This window comes from Lepisma saccharinum, chromosome 15 (assembly GCF_977018435.1).
Source record: "Lepisma saccharinum chromosome 15, izLepSacc3.1, whole genome shotgun sequence".
NCBI lineage: Eukaryota > Metazoa > Arthropoda > Insecta > Zygentoma > Lepismatidae > Lepisma > Lepisma saccharinum.
The window spans coordinates 12,835,378-12,852,018 of NC_139243.1; the positions used below are offsets into that span (position 1 = coordinate 12,835,378).

Genomic DNA, 16,641 nt, shown 5'->3' on the forward strand with positions numbered 1-16,641 from the left:
CCGATTTTTGTTTCAGAAAAAACACGCGTCGGAATTTCGAAAAGTCATCTTTGAAACAAACAAAATATAGTGCACCACCCAATGATTTTGTTTGCATTGGTCCACACACGTCAGCATGGATTCTTTCACCTGGTTTTTCTGCACGAGTAACCCGCTGTCCAAAACTTTTACGATGTTGCTTGCCAACCACACAGCCTTCACAAAACTGATCATCAGTTTTTACATCAATTCCGTGCTGCACTAGAAACTTCCGAACATGTTGCTTACCTTGGTGTACCAACCTTTCATGCCACAGCTGCAATGTATCGGAAGCTGACACTAAGCACACTTCAGCAGGATTTTTGGGGGGTAATGCACGCATGTGCATTTGGTACAAACCACTTAAAGTAACACTTCCCCATGCATGTACCTTACCATTCCTTTTTAGTAAACACTTCATGGAGTCTGCACAGAATAGAAAACCTCTTTTTGTAGTGGAGTTCACAGAAAATAAATTCTTACTGATATTTGGCACATACCACACATCACGAAGATGATTTTTCACCCACCTACCATTGACCAACATTTCCACATTCACTATACCACTGCCATGTGCTAATATGATGGCTTTATTTCCCACCTGTAATTCCTTTGGTGCTGGGAATTTTTGGTACTGTAGAAAGTAGTCCTTCCGGTTAGTCATATGTGCTGTGCTTCCAGTATCTGCAATCCAAACTTCCGAAACAGGACAGTTCGATTCAAAGCTCACAAATGCTCCTCCTTCTGGAACACGCCCACTTTCACTGGTTGAAGATCTATTTAACACCAACTTGCATTGTTTGGCAAAATGGCCTACCTTGTGACATTTAAAACACTTTTTCGCTTTTTCTGGACGTTTCTTGTGTTTCTTCGGATCATCACTTTTTACCACAAAAGCTGTTGTGTCACTACTCTTGTTGGGAAGTCTCATTTCAATTAGCCTAAGTCGTTCAGTTAGCCTGTCTACAGTACGCTCTTCCACTGGAACTGATTCCCATACACTTTTGAATTCAAAATATTCACTAGGTAAGGTAGACATGATTCGACTCATTAGAAGCAGTTCTGGAACCTTGGACTTTGTGAGACGTTCCATTTCGTCATTCATTTCACGAAAATTTCTCTGTAATTTGGACACGTATGTTGCAATGTCTTCCGCTGCATCTTTGGATTGATTGAAGAACTGCTCTGACAATCGATCCAAACGCTGTGCTGAACTTTGTTCATATACTGACATTAGTTTGTTCCAAATTTCCTTAGACGTATCACACGTGCTGGTAAGTTCCGAATTTGCATCATCCATACTATTCACCAATATCATTTGTGCCATAATGTCCGCCTTCTGGAATGTTTTACACTCTGCTTCGTACTTACGTCGATCTTCGGTAGTACACTCAGCACCAAGTTCCTGTGGAGAAGTACACGTGCCATCCACAACTTTTAGGACATCGTGGTGTCGTAACAGCAGCTCCACTTGTCGTTTCCATCTCGGCCAGTTCTTTGCACCTTCTAGCTTGTCTACTGTTGTCTTGAACTCCATCTTCAGCAGCAAACGAAACACGCTTCTTCCGAAAGTGTAAAACTCTCACCAGTCCGGTTAGGAAGACAAAGGACACTTCCTGTTGTACTCCAAACAACGACGACACTTACTGTTGCACTCCGACAAACTACCAAATTTCACGGGCGCAGTGGGAACGTATCTGGGCCCATAACCTGTTGAACTTCAACGCAGATATTTCCGTGACTTGGTACAAGGAGTAACAACACGTGCTAACAGTTAATTAACACTTTATTACTGTCTAACGCGACCGACCGCGACGCGATGTACATTGCTACATTCTTGGTACAATACAACCTTCTTGGCGAGCATTCTCCACAGACTACTCACTACAGAGCAAAAACAAATGATAAGTCAATTTGACCATGTTGGGAAAGTGTGTCTTTTGTACAACGTTCAACAGAATATAACAAAGAATCTATGCTCTTTAATGTACAAACTTATATCTTCATGGAGGTTTTCTTGTTTTAAATGTTTGTATTTCGAGATCTTTCCTTATCAAAAAAATTCTCAAAGTTTGTGAGTCCGGATGTACAGTTTAAAGCGATATCCGAACCAGCATGTGGCCTCCCCGATGGCACAGTGGTAGCGTCGTCGCCTTGCTAACATAAGGGCCCCCGGGTTCGATACCCGGTGGATGCACATAGTGGTTCGGATCCCACTTTAAACTGTAGGTCCAGTCCCGATTAGCCTTACTGTGCATAAAGTGGACGTAAAAACACCAATTCAATCAATCAATCGGGACATCCCTAGATCGAAATACCTCTCGCATTTTCCTTTCTTTCGGATGAACGACAAATTTGCCAAATAATTCTAACCATACGCGTGTCGAGACTTTTTATCCCCAAAAGGGCATAAATCAAAACTATTTTCCAGGGGGACAAAGAATATGTACCCGTACTTATGGCGATGCTTTATTTTGAATTAATTAGTAAGGGAATAAATAACATTTATATTTATTTTACTTTCCAAGGTAAAAAGAACAGTGCACCAAATGAACAGCACTATCTTTTTCCAAGGGGGGTGACAAGTGCCCGTCTTGTCCCTCCCTGGTTCTAGCCACTTCCGCTTTTTTTTTCCTCTGACGAGGAAATTTCCTTTGAAGACCACATTAGTGGAAACCCGTCCTATTTCCCTGGGTGCCGGTCAAGCGGAGGAGGGAGGGGGTTGGTTCGGGTATCACGTGACTTGCTGGAATTTTGTTTTCAATCGCAGGCGCGGAGTGTGAACAAAGGGACCAACTGTTTCCCCCGAGCGCTCGAGGCGTCTTTCAGTCTTTCCTATGCGAGCACGGAGCGGTTTCGGTATTCGTTCGCGACTGAGCCATTTCGAAGCGAATCAGTGAACCGGATCAGTCGTTCGTTGAAAAGATTCGTTCAAAAAGATTCGTTCGTTCGCGAACGACTCATCTCTAGTTTGGACTATTTTTTTCTGTGTAAATCTTGGCAGTTTGTACGAAAAAGTAGATGTGAACCGCCATGAATAAAATATGATATACATGTGCCTAAAAAAGAATGCCATTATTTCTTATTTGTAATCTCAAATCTCGCCCATTCAAAGACAATATGTACGTAGCTAGCATAGATTTGTTGCAACGGGAAAATAATGGTGTCATTGTCGTCATGTGATATGATTTATTAGTACGCTTCGTGTAGATTTTGTTGAACGGTATTCATGTTGATGAATTAAATCGAGTGTCTTTAAGGGATAAATATTAATCTCTTTTTATCCAATGATAAACGTACTGTCCTTTAAATGGTACGATTTGTCAAACAAAAACCAGCTGTAGAACTTAGTGGTCTTGCTACTTATCCAGGGTCGTACTCCGAAGAAAGAAATTGTGTAGTCAAGAAATATAGGTGGAAAATATAAATTTATATAATCACAACACCGTCTCACCTAACCTAACTTAAAGATCTAAGTAGTATATGACGTAATTTTTTTCTTATTGGTTGCTGTGTGAGCTGGGACTAGTTGCATAACCCAGCAATGTAATCACGTAGTCCATTCTGTTTGACGTGTTTTTATTTGGGTACAAAAATTTACGTCGATTTGACATGATTTTCCAGGTGTTGTGTAGTGCAAAACATAGTGAAACATGACTGAAGACGAGAAGGCAATTGTAGTGAAAGCGAAGGGTGAGCGCAAAGTCTTCAAGCCTTCACCACGCGTGAAAGTGCTGAATAAAGTGCCAGATGAACTACTGCATAATGTGGAACTTCAAAGTGCAATTAAAATTCTTCCAGAAAACTATAACTTTGAAATTCCCAAAACTATATGGCGAATAAAACAAGCTGGAGCAAAGAGAGTTGCTCTGCAAATGCCGGAAGGTTTACTATTGTTTGCAACAACGTTATGTGATATAATTGAAAAGTTCAGTGGTGCTGACACAGTTATAATGGGAGATGTTACTTACGGTGCATGTTGTATTGATGACTACACCGCCAGAGCTCTTGGTGTAGACTTTATGGTTCATTATGGACATAGTTGCCTTGTTCCTATCGACGTTACAAAAGACATAAAAGTTTTGTACATTTTTGTGGACATTAAGATAGATACTCTTCATTTTTTGAATACTTTGAAACTGAATTTTACTGGTGAAACAAGATTGGGCCTAGTTAGTACTATACAGTTTTTGACAACATTGCATGCAATTTCAGCAGAACTGGGAAAAGATGGATATACTGTTACTGTGCCTCAGAGTAGACCTCTTTCTCCAGGAGAAATTTTAGGTTGTACATCCCCGCGGTTAAAAAATGTTGATGCTTTAATTTATTTAGGAGACGGAAGGTTTCATCTAGAATCTGCTATGATAGCAAATCCAGAGTTAAAAGCATATAGGTATGTATTATGTGTGCACTTAAAAATATTTTTGGTAAATGTCTGTTATATCGGAGACACTTTTGTAACGCGAATTTTCAGTTTCAAATGGTTCGTACTTACCAATTGTGTATTGCGGAACCTATTTCAAGGTGCCATTATGCTTTTTACACGAAAATAACTTCCATTTTTCACATTACGAGTAATTATTTTGGGTCCTTTCTTTCGTTGCGGAACATAGAATATTTCGCGCACAGCTGTGGATCATCACGTGTCGTGCTTGTGTTTTGTCGATTTGGAGTGGGCATTCAGTGTTGCAACTTTCTTAACCGAAAAATACCTACTTTCATGTTCATTATGTCATCACAAACCATTGACAGATAGCTCCAAAAACCATTCCCGATAGCCCCAAAAACCATTCACGATAGCATCAAAAACCATTGACGGATAGCCCCAAGAACCATTCACGATAGCCCCAAAAACCATTCACGTTAGCCCCACGAACCATTCCCAGCAATGTTAGTTTAGTTTAGGTTGGGTTAGGTTAGGTAAGCATAGTTCAAAAAATAAAAATAAAAAATTCTGGTAAAAAAAAGGCACGTTTGGAAACACTTCTTCCTCTCGCGAGACCGCGTGACTTTCGACACTCGCGCCATCTGCAGGTTCATAATGGAAACAACGGCATAATGTTGTCGCTTCGTACAAAAGGCTACTTTATTACATCACACGTGCTTATTTTCTGTTGTGCAGCATTCAATAGTGACAAAATACCTCTACGAAGTTTGATAAATGCAACAGAAACACATTTCCGTAAGTAGTTTCTCCTGTAAATTTGAAGAAAAGTGTCTCCGATGTAACAGACATTTACCATATTTTTACCCATAGGTCTAATCTTAAGAGAAATTGTAGGTTGTATATATTCTCACAATTAAAAGATGAAAATATTTAATTTACTTAAGAGGTAGAGTTATAACTCACACATGCTGTCGATTTTCACAAAGTGCACAGAAATATTATATTTATGGGACTGGAAATCTCAGGGAATTTGAAAAAGTCAAATTCTCTGGGAAATCACCTAAATGGACAATGAATCCCAGTGAAGTCCATCTGAAGGGTTAGAATATGCTCCTACCTGTTTCATTTCATTTCTTTATTTGTCCATCACAGGACCAAAGTCCTATTTATGCTGAACATGATGTACACAAAGATAATGTTAATAATATACACAAATATTAACAATAAGGGGAGCGAATTTACAATACCGGAAGTATCTTCAATTGCTTTCAAATTCGGCATACTCACTAATTTTGGCCTTGTAATCACGAATCTGCAGTTAAAAATTGGCAGTCATGTCTAGAAATTGCAAAATAAGTTGAAAAAAGTGGGTCTGTGAACAGAGTAAACGCCCTTGATTTATGAAGAAAACAACTATTTTTTGCAATGATTAGCATTTCAAAACTATGTTTATGATGACGCTTAATTTTAACTATGCTTGCCTAACCTAATCTTACCGTGAATGGTTCGTGGGGCAAACATATTTTCCACCTTTACGCAAGATGCCATTTTCTCGCATGCAAATGTCACTTATTGCACAAAACTTGAGCAACGTTGTGTTATGACACAACCCAAGGTAGCAAGACCGTTGTGCGGGAAGGAAGACGTCTTCATAACAGAAAACATGGTTTCCTTGATAGTGTATGGAGAATCATATCGGTAATTGACAAGGTTATTTTGCAATTTCTAAACGTGACCGTCAAATTTTAACTGCAGATTCGTGATTACGAGGCCAAAATTAGTGAGTATGCCGAATTTGAAAGCAATTGGAGATACTTTCGGTATTGTAATTTCATATCCAATAATGTTAATACATAAAATAATGTTAAAATTTATGATAGTGTGACAACATATACATACAGTTAAAACTCCTTTGCAGGCAAATCCGATAAAATATAATGTTTTACAGAATTTTGCACCTAATAACATTAGTAACATTAGGATGAATCGAAAAATTTGTCCAAATCATGCACTAAGAATAAATCATTAAACAATTCCTGAACTCTTACTATTGGAGAGTTTTTGTGTACATGGACATTTATTCTCTCTAACAACTTGGAAGATAGCCAATCTTGTCTTACTAATTTACGTAAAAACATTAGATCATTAAAAACTCTTCTTTCTTTCAAGGTATTGAGACCAAAATGGCTACATAAAGTTACATAATTTATATTATGATATTCAATATAGCTTTTAAAACACAACCATTTCACCATTTGCATTTCTACCCTTTCCACCGTGTCCAAGTCCTATGCTGAGGATTCCAGATTGAATTGAAATATTCTAATATCAGGCAAATTAGTGTGATGTATTCTGGTCACCATTGAGACTGAAAAATTATGCAAAACGTTTCTCGTGATGAATCCTACAAGCTTCAGATTTATTTTTATGATCGCTTGATAATGACAATTAAATGTTAAGTCAGAAGTAAAAGTAACGCCTAAATCTATGACATTGTTTGTTCGTTGAACTATTTTATTATCTGTACTATAGTCGTAAGGGGCAACTCTTTTCTTATTACTAAAAGATACAATCTTGCATTTATCTACAGTCAGGATCATTCCTGTTTGTGTGCACCACACGGCAAAATTGTTCAAATCGTCTTGCAGTTTTATGCAGTCTTCTACTGACCGAATCTGGTGGTACAACTTTGCATCATCATAGCGTTTTGCATTTTTAGGGGCACATCATTTACAAATAATAAAAACAAGTACGGACCTCATTTGGAACCTTGGGGCACTCCAGATGACACCTCCCTTTCAGAAGATGAAAAACCATCCTATACAACAGTTTGCATGAGGTTTGATATATATGGCTAGTTAACAGTTCTGATAGCTGAACCGATACCTCCACTGAACTTAGTCTTTCTATGAGAATTACATGATTCAGCATGTCAGATGCTTTGCTCATGTCAGTGTAAATAACATCCATTTGTTGTCTGCCATTAAAGCTATCAGCAATATGTTATTACAGCTAAGTTTGTAACCGTTGATCTTCCGCTTACAAAACCATGATTTTGGGGTGCAACAGCAATTGGTTTTCTTGACACAAGCTGCTTTGAAGATGTAGTCTTTAGATGTATGTTTGTTTTTCCATTACAGGTTAATTGATATTTTGTCCATTTGTAAACTTGTGTTTCTCAAAAGTGTGAAAATATTTGTTATGTATGTGGTGTGTTTCAATGTTATTTTGTGTACTGGGATGCCAATTTATTCTTTATTTAGTTTGGTTTCAGAAAGTGAACTAACATGAATTTTCTACAGTACTGTAAAACTACTGATGTACATTTTACCAATTTTGATAACAGAATAGCTACTGAACCAATACACAATTGCAAATGAACTGCATATTGAGACATTTACTTTACGCAAAAATTGCTAAAATTATCAGAAATATTACTGATACACAGATATGCCCATACCAACATAGTAACAATTAGTCTGCTTCTGCTGGGTCCCCAGTCATGTAGGCATTAAGCAAGGACGTATTTAGGGGGGTGGGGGGTTCAGGCCCTCCTCTCCCTGAAAGACTTACCAAGTACTAAATTTAAACAATGAAGATATGCTTCTTTAGGATTTGTTGTGTAATCAATTGTTATTAATTTTGTCTGAACTTATTGGAAGGCAACAATTACATTGGGATGGTTCTGTCCACACTACTATTTATGATAATATGCATAAAATCTTAATAAGGAACTTTACTTTTCGTAATATGGACACGTGAATCAAGCTAAGTATTGATATGTGTATGTTGTAAATAAAATGCATAGCTTTTGGGATATTTGCATTTTCCTGGGTCTTGTTGGGAAAGAATCACCTTGTATGATGTATGTGTTCATTATTGCGTAGTAACTGACTCTCCTTCAATCCTTGTAGGTACGATCCATACGACAAGTCATTTACCCAGCAGTTCTATGACCATGACGGAATGAGAAGCACCAGAAAGCAGTCAATAGATGTTGCAAGCTCTGCTGGAAAATTTGGTTTGATTCTGGGCACCTTAGGTCGCCAGGGCAACACAAAAGTATTGCATAATATTCAGGTAATATTACATTTTTTTCTGCTAGAAATGAAATGTTAACATTGTAGCTATCATGTTGGCCAAGCAAATTATGTAGCCAGCTCAGAGTCTTACTGCCAGAAAAAAAAAATGGGTTATGAATTCCCAGCCAATGTAGCCTTCATGGTTTGTTCCTTAATCACTTTCACTTAATGACCATTCATCCACATTATCATGGTTAGCATAGAAAGTGATGTGAAACAAGAAAAACCCATGTATACAATATATTTTGTAGTTAACAGTTGATGTTTGCAGTGGACAATTCCATAGTTAAACAGGGTGACTACTCACCAGGTTGAATTCCGGGAATTATGCATGAATTATTGGCTCCGGGAATTGTGTGTGAATTCTGCTTGAATTTTTCTCCGTAGATGTGAAAAATTGCAACTTTTTAAAATCCCAATTCCATTGAATTTATACATATTTGTTAATGACCTGAGACAAGTTTTTCACAGTTTAGATTTTATTTTTATCAAGGACTGAAAAGAAAGCTGCGTGGAAAGTAAAACAGAATTCTCTCAATCTGTTTGCTTTGTTAGTGTCCTTTGCGAAACAATCTATCTGATGGACGGAAGATTATTGCAAGATAAAATATCTTGAAGTTGATTAGGCAAATTTAAAATTCTTATAGAATTAACAATTTTTCGTTGATTACTATTTCCCGTAGCATTTGTGACTTGTAGATGTATTTATAGTCTGAGTAGCTATGTGAAATGACAAATAAACTCTGCACTTTAAATTATATATATGTACTGTTCAATTGAATTGAATTAGAATTTTTGGATTCATTGGAACCATTTATATTGTTAATATAAGTATTTGTGTGTGTGTAGGTGGTGAGAGACGGCAAAACCTTAGTTTGAAATTATAGAAAACACCTGCTTGGCCCCTTGAAAACCGGGAATTATACTTGAATTTTATTATGGTCCTCGACCACCCTGTTACAGATCAAGGGGTCCTGGGTTCGATACCCGGTGGAGGCACAAGTGGTTCGGATCCAAATTTAAACTGTAGGTCCAGTCCTGATTAGCCTTACTGTGCATAAAGTGGACTTAAAACACCAAATCAATCAATCATAGTTACAGATGTAACACTGAAACTTTGGCAGTGTGTATTCTTGAAACTAAACATATGAAAGTTGTGGTTGTAATGTGTAAAGTTAGTACTGATATGTAGTTTAAACAATCATATTTTAGAGTTTTAGGCTGTAATCTTTCTTTATACATTAGTAAAACTATACTGTTAAAGACATAAGGAAACACACTTTGATCAGTTAAATCAATTCCAAATGAACTACAGTGGAACCCTGATTTTACGTTCCCAGATTTTATATTTTCCCGCATTACACGTTCAATGTTAATGACCCCCTCCCTCCCCCTCCCTCCCCCTGCATACCTCCCTCTTTTCCTGGGTTCAAGGGGGCATCCCCTCCCCCGGAGGGTGAAAGAATGGGGTAAAAAGGGGAAGGACCAGATAGAGATAGAGGTCTGTCTCTCTCTCTGGGCCTCCTCGATGGCACAGTGGTAGCGTCGTTGCCTTGTAATCAAGGGGTCCCGGTTTCGATACCCGGGGGACTCACATAGTGGTTCGGATCCCACTTTAAACTGTAGTTTATTTCTGTAAACTGTAGTCCAGTCCCGATTAGCCTTACTGTCCCCCAAGTGGACTTAAAACACCAAATCAAACCAATCTCTCTCTCTCTCTCTCTCTCTTTCTCTCTATCTCTCTCTAACTAAGTGGAAGCTACAAGGTTCCACTGTATAGGCCATAGACAATAGAAGTGTTTTCCTTCCTACTCTATCTTATGATGCAAACAAGAAGTTCATATGCCTGTTATAAAATAATCAATGTCCAATTTATAAATATGTTGTGAATAATATTATTAATGTGTCGGGATCTGTGCATTTAGGTTTATTATTTTCAACACTTCTTTGTACAGTATTATTTTCCTGTAGTTTACGGTTATTACAAGCATAAGAAAACAGTTTTTTCTTTGTGACGTTTCAGGAGAATTGCAAAATTTTTTAGAAGTTTTAATTTCAAAATTGTTTTTAAATCACCAAGAAGTTTGGAATGTACATTTAATGAATTCAAAATGAGAAACTCGCTACCAGATGTGGAAACCACAGGAATATATAATATAAGTTGTTCATGTTCAAAAGATTATGTGGGACAAACAGCAAGGAAAATGGCAATAAGATGGCACGAACATGATTTGGACATTATAAATCTAAACCCAAGAACAGGTTTGTCAACTCATATCATCGAAGAGAAGCATTTGATTAAAAAGAGAAGGGTTTTTAAAAAGATTAACGGGAAAAACAGAGTTGAATGTCTGGGAAGCCTCGTTCATTGCAGAAGAACACTGGAATAAATTAAATAATGAAAATGGTAACATAGATCCAGTGTGGAGTTTTCTTTTTCACAAATGGAGTAAGCCACCATCTTTAAAATTTAATGTAACAGAAAACATCAAGAGACTTTGTGAAAACAACGATGAATTTGAATTACCTGATGATATTTGGGATTCATAATTAAAAAAAAAAAAAAAAAAAATAGACTGCTTTATTCACAGTTAAGTTGCTATATTACAACAATGTAACATTGACAACATCCATTATATAACAGATTCTTTTTGTTTAAAAATTACTAACCATTGTTATAACTGTATCTTTAGTCAAAATGAAAATAAATGTCTGATGAAAGGAGCGTGTGTTCTCCTGAAACGTCACAAAGAAAAAACTGTTTTCTTATGCTTGTAATAACCGTAAACTACAGGAAAATAATTCTATCATGCAAGCAATGCGTACATACAAGAAAAACTCTTTGTACAGTGATGTATAATTGTGTACCTCGCATTTTTAATTCACTTTTACATATTTTTTGTATATTTACTGCTAGTACATATACACAATAGTAGAATTGTCAAGATCAGGATAAAAATTTCAAGGTTTTTGTCCCTCCCTAGATTTTGGTGTTCCTTTGAAAGTATGCTTTAATCAATTTCATGTAATCATTTATCTTCATTGTCATGATTAGAAAAAAAGTGGCAAGAAAGTGACATAAATTTAAAATATGGAAAGAAAAAGATAATTTGCTATCCAAGGTGCTTACATTATTATATATTGCTTTATGTCTTTTCTGGCACTTTTTGCTAATTGTAACGGCAAGAATAAATAATAGATAACATTGATGAAGGGACAGTCACACAAACACCTAGTTAATGTGCACCGCAAAACATTTAGTGCAAAATTGTGAGTGAAGCACTCGATGAACTCTTTAAGCGAGGCAGCCACTAGAAATTTGGAGGCCCCATCATATGAATTGAGCTTGAGTTTTGGCCTTTAAGTCCACTTTATACACAGGAAGGCTAATCGGGACTGGACCTACAGTTTATAAGTGGGATCCGAAGCACTTGTGCCCCCACTGGTATCGAACATGGGTACCCTTGATTACAAGGTGACGATTTTACCACTATGCTATCGGGAGACTCCCTTCATATGAATTATTTGGATTTCCAGGTATCTGGGTGTTGCAGAAAAGTGGTATGTGCAAGGGGATGCTGGTATGGGCATATATCCCTCCCTTGGCCCAGAAAAAAAAAATGGGAAAGGTGTCAAAATATAGGTCTGATTAAAAAGAAAAGGGAGGAACACACATCCCTCCCTCTCCTGGGCATACCACTGGCCTAAATATCTGTCATTCAGATTTGTTGGCCATTCGGCTTTGGTCACTAGTTCAGTATATGAACTTACAGGTGTAAAAAGAAAACAAAAACCCATTGTGATGTGCATGACAGTAGGAGGTACAAAAGTTAGCCTAAAACATAAAGGGGGGGGGGATGTACCTCGCAGTTGGAAGTGACATGTTACTTTGTCAGAAATTGAGGTAGTATCCTGTAACAATAAAATGAGTAACTGTGGAGCAAACAAATATTCATTACTTTACATGTACACTCGCCGCAAAATGACTTTGGATCTCATAACAAAAGCACAAAAAATACAGAAAATTCATGTGAAAAGCTATTATTAAGGTATTAGATACAGCAAAAAATGCATACATTAGTACGGAGTCATGTTGCCTTTACTTTTGAGAACCATTTGGATGTGCTTGGGCATGGAATCACTAGGACTTCGGAAGTAATTTAAGTCCATGTCAATGTATCACATTTTCTTCAGTTCTGTGTGGAGGGTCTGTATGTTCTGAATCTTCTTCTTTCCCAGGAATTGCTTCATACGATGCCAACAATTTTCAATTGAAGACCCTGGTGCAAGAATCAGACAGCTCCACAGATTTGATGCGTAGTAGGAATGGAAAGGAGTTGTCTGGCATGTTTCTGCTGGCACATGATCGCAGACAGCTCCTGGAGCATTCTGGGTCTTGCAGCGGCTATAGTTCAGTGTCCAGCCACTCGGCGCCGTGCAGCAGTTGCTATCGAGACTGTACACTTCAATATGCATGTTACTGTTGCCTCTAGCTATTGTATACATGAATACCCATTACTTCTTCGACATTTCATTATTTTATTCAGCTTTTCGTGTCTCCTGAAAACTTTTATAATTTGGAGCTGTCTGGTTCTTGCACCGGGGTCTTGAATTGGGTTGGGATCGGGGCTATTCCCAGGCCACTCTAACATCTTTATCTGTTGTTCCTCAAGCCATTTATCTTGTTAGCCATGTGACAAGGAGCGTTATCATGCATGAAAAGATCACACTCCTGGATCTGAAGCATATCCACTAAATGGTCCTTAAGAACATTGATATATCGGTCTGCGTTCATTGTCAAAATTTTGCGGTAAGAAATATAAACCTGCCCTACCCTTTTCACCTGAAAAAAAACCCACACCATTACAGACTGGGGATGCTTAACGGTCGGAACCGTATACTTTGGGTCGTATCGATCTGAGGATGATGGACATCGACATTAGCAGCTCCCCTTTGGAACAGTTGGAATGAGCTTTCATCGGAAAATATGACTTTCCTCCACTGTGCTGGTGTCCAGTGTGCATGTTTCTTTGCAAAAGCAAGACTGTCTTTCTTCATGCGGGCGGTGAGTAATGGCTTCTTAGCAGCAGTACGACACGGCAAATCCAAGTCTTTCTGTAAACGGTGCTGGATCGTGCAAACACTAACGTTTTCCACAGACTTGGGTGAATTTCTTTAAGATCTGACGCTGTCAGTCGAGGGTTTTTCTTTATTTCTCTCATTAGGAGAGCGTCTGTAGATTTGGTTGTTTTTCTTTGCCTCCCACCACCGAATTTGTGCTTTGGAATGACCTTCATTATGGTTGATTTTGCATGACCTGTTTGTTTACATATCGTCTTTATTGGGACGTTTTCACTTCGCCATGCAATAATGCTGGCTTTTTCCACACTACTACAGTACTTTCCCAGCATATCACAAATACACCTGTACAGTAGTCAAATATCCAACACAAATACAGTAGGAGAATATCAAACACAAAGTGCACCACACGAAAACACTGCAATTTATCACACACACTACAGCAGAAAGTCACCCTTCCTGTGTGAACTAACAATACGAAATGAAATGAACTCGCTTATCAGCAGTAATACACTATTGCCAGATACATTCATGCAGGAACAATTCCGTGTTTGAAACAAAACAACACTAGATACAAGGCTACAAAGTGATAGACCGCTTACTACGGCAGATTTCACATGAGGTCCGAAGTCATTTTGCGGCGGGTGTATTACCTTGCTATATTTAGAATTGGACATTTTCTTCACTATAAACCATACTTTTCACAAATGAAGAATTGTAAGTTCATGGCTGACAACGATGCATACTTAAATATATGTATGTGTGTGTGTTGCTACTGTAACACATATATTTATGGTTCAGTATACATTTCTTATTTGTGTGTATTGTATAACAAAGAAATGCATTACTATCGAAGTAAAGTAATGCATAGTTCTGGTAATATGTTATTTTGTGCAGGAACATTAGTAACTAGTTACACAACCTTTTCTTTTCTTTAAAGAGAGAATGTAACTTACCCCCACTGTGGTATATCTACATTACAACTAATTAAAAAATTTTCATAATTGTGACAGAGGTCTTTTGATATTGCCATACTTTTTATCTGCAAGCCAATTTTCTCATTTCTACAACTTTGATTTTAGTGTATGTTTTTGTGTCCTATTTCCATTTGTAGTTCTCGTAAGAATAATTTTGTTTACTGTAACAAATACTCAATTTATTTTTCTCTTTCGTTGTCTTTTCCACAGAAACAAATAGCTAACTTATCCAAGAAACATGTGATAATACTATTGTCGGAAATATTTCCTGATAAACTTCGCCTTTTCCCAACCATCGATGCCTGGATTCAGATTGCCTGCCCTCGTCTTTCCATCGACTGGGGAGCTGCCTTCCACAAGCCCCTCCTCACACCTTATGAAGCAGCCGTGGTTCTGAAGCAAACAGAGTGGAGGAAGGAGTATCCGATGGACTTCTATGCTTCCAGTAGTCTTGGTGCTTGGACTCCCAATCATAAGCCGTGTGTGAATATTGAAAAGAAGAAAGAATGTTGCGGGAATAACTGTAAATACTGATATAGATGGTTGTAATTTGCTGATATGATTGTGGGCATTTTGTGCAGGCAATAAAATGTATGTTTGCCAGGAAGCCATAATTTTATTTTATTTAAAAATCAGGTTTCCCTTGACATCATTGTTGACCTAGCATCATGACAGGTAGGGAACAAGAAAGGGAGATTTCTGTTAAGAGAGCCAGATAATGGTGATGACGGGACTCAATGTACTGACTACACATCAACCAATACAAAGCTTTGGTCTTAAATAAATTGTTACATCAGAGAGATTAGTGTTAATTAGGGCTGAGCCAATACCGACTGATACCTTTACGACATTTTGGTCTACCACAGCCTTCTCAAAAATCCCTCCCGGCACTTTCGCAGAGTCTAATTTTCCTGGAAATTATGCAAAATTCGAGGATTCTCTTTATTTTGTACCAGTTTTGTGTGAAAAAACTTAATTTTGTGGTGACATCACATGTAATTTAATATTCTAATGTAATTTTTGTATATTTTAAAGCAAATATCTTGGTCAGTTGATGCATATAAGTAGAGTGTAATACTTACGCCTTATTGTTAATGAATATTTCAAATAACTTTTAATTGTTACAATTTTCAAGTATTGGTATGGTTGGTTATTGGTGGGAATTGGCAAGAGAATTGGTTCAAAGTGGTATTGGCTCAGCCCTAGTTTCAATTTCCCTTTTACATAAATTTTGTGGTCTGAAGAAATGTTGTTTTGTTACATTGTTCTGATGTAGTGCCTCCTCTTTATATTGTCACTGGATCCAGTTGCCTGGTGTTGACCCAGCATTAGGAAGGCAACTGAGAAGACAGGCAACAGGAAAAGTATCTGTTTCCAGCGAGGAGTGACTACTCTTAAACAACAGTAGTTATATATACAGGGTGTTCTGGGAGGAAGCGGCAATACTACGGGAATTGGTAGTATGGGTGATTCTAAGCATGAAAGTTCATATGAACATGGGTCCGATTTTGAATAATAACGGAGATATGAACAGAAATAAAAATGATGTAGGAAAACGTAAACAAAAACAGTAACAAGTAAAACATGGCAATGTAATGGTAATTGTGTAAGTAAATACGAGAAAGGACATGCTGATACTAATCTTTATTGCATGAATTTGTGGTGTAGCAGTAATTAGTACTCGATAATTAAGAAAAACTAAATATGCTGACCAAGGCAGTAATTTATTTTATTAAAAACATAAACTAACGTAACGTTTCAACCTTCTAGCAAGGTCTTCTTCAGACTCTGTATCAAGTACAAAAGTAACCAGATACAACAAGAAGGGTAATATATATACACAAACATTACTCCCTCCAGACTATTTAGAAAGTTGTTTGGAACTTTCTAGCAGATGACTTTCACTTTCCAACTTTACTTTCACCTAAAAGGCTAAACACAATTACTTCCATATAGAATGTGGTTGGACTTTTTAATCTCACGCTCTTTTCCCTTCATTTTTCTTCCTTCTCCTCTCCTCTTTTTCTTTTGTCCTTTCCACTCTTTCCAACATCTTCTTCCATTCTTTGTTTAACTTCAGTCCCCCATTCCAGTT

At 37.5% G+C, this 16,641-nt stretch overlaps 1 protein-coding gene across 1 annotated transcript; it reads left to right on the forward strand.

The window, feature by feature from the left end:
* Positions 1-3,572: 3,572 nt before the first annotated feature.
* Dph1 (diphthamide biosynthesis 1) lies at positions 3,573-15,146 on the forward strand. The gene is made up of 3 exons (XM_083136646.1): positions 3,573-4,414; positions 8,323-8,488; positions 14,757-15,146. The coding sequence occupies exons 1-3, from the start codon at positions 3,672-3,674 to the stop codon at positions 15,078-15,080; spliced, it is 1,233 nt and encodes a 410-aa protein (XP_082992772.1). The 5' UTR covers positions 3,573-3,671; the 3' UTR covers positions 15,081-15,146.
* The last annotated feature ends 1,495 nt before the right edge of the window (positions 15,147-16,641 follow it).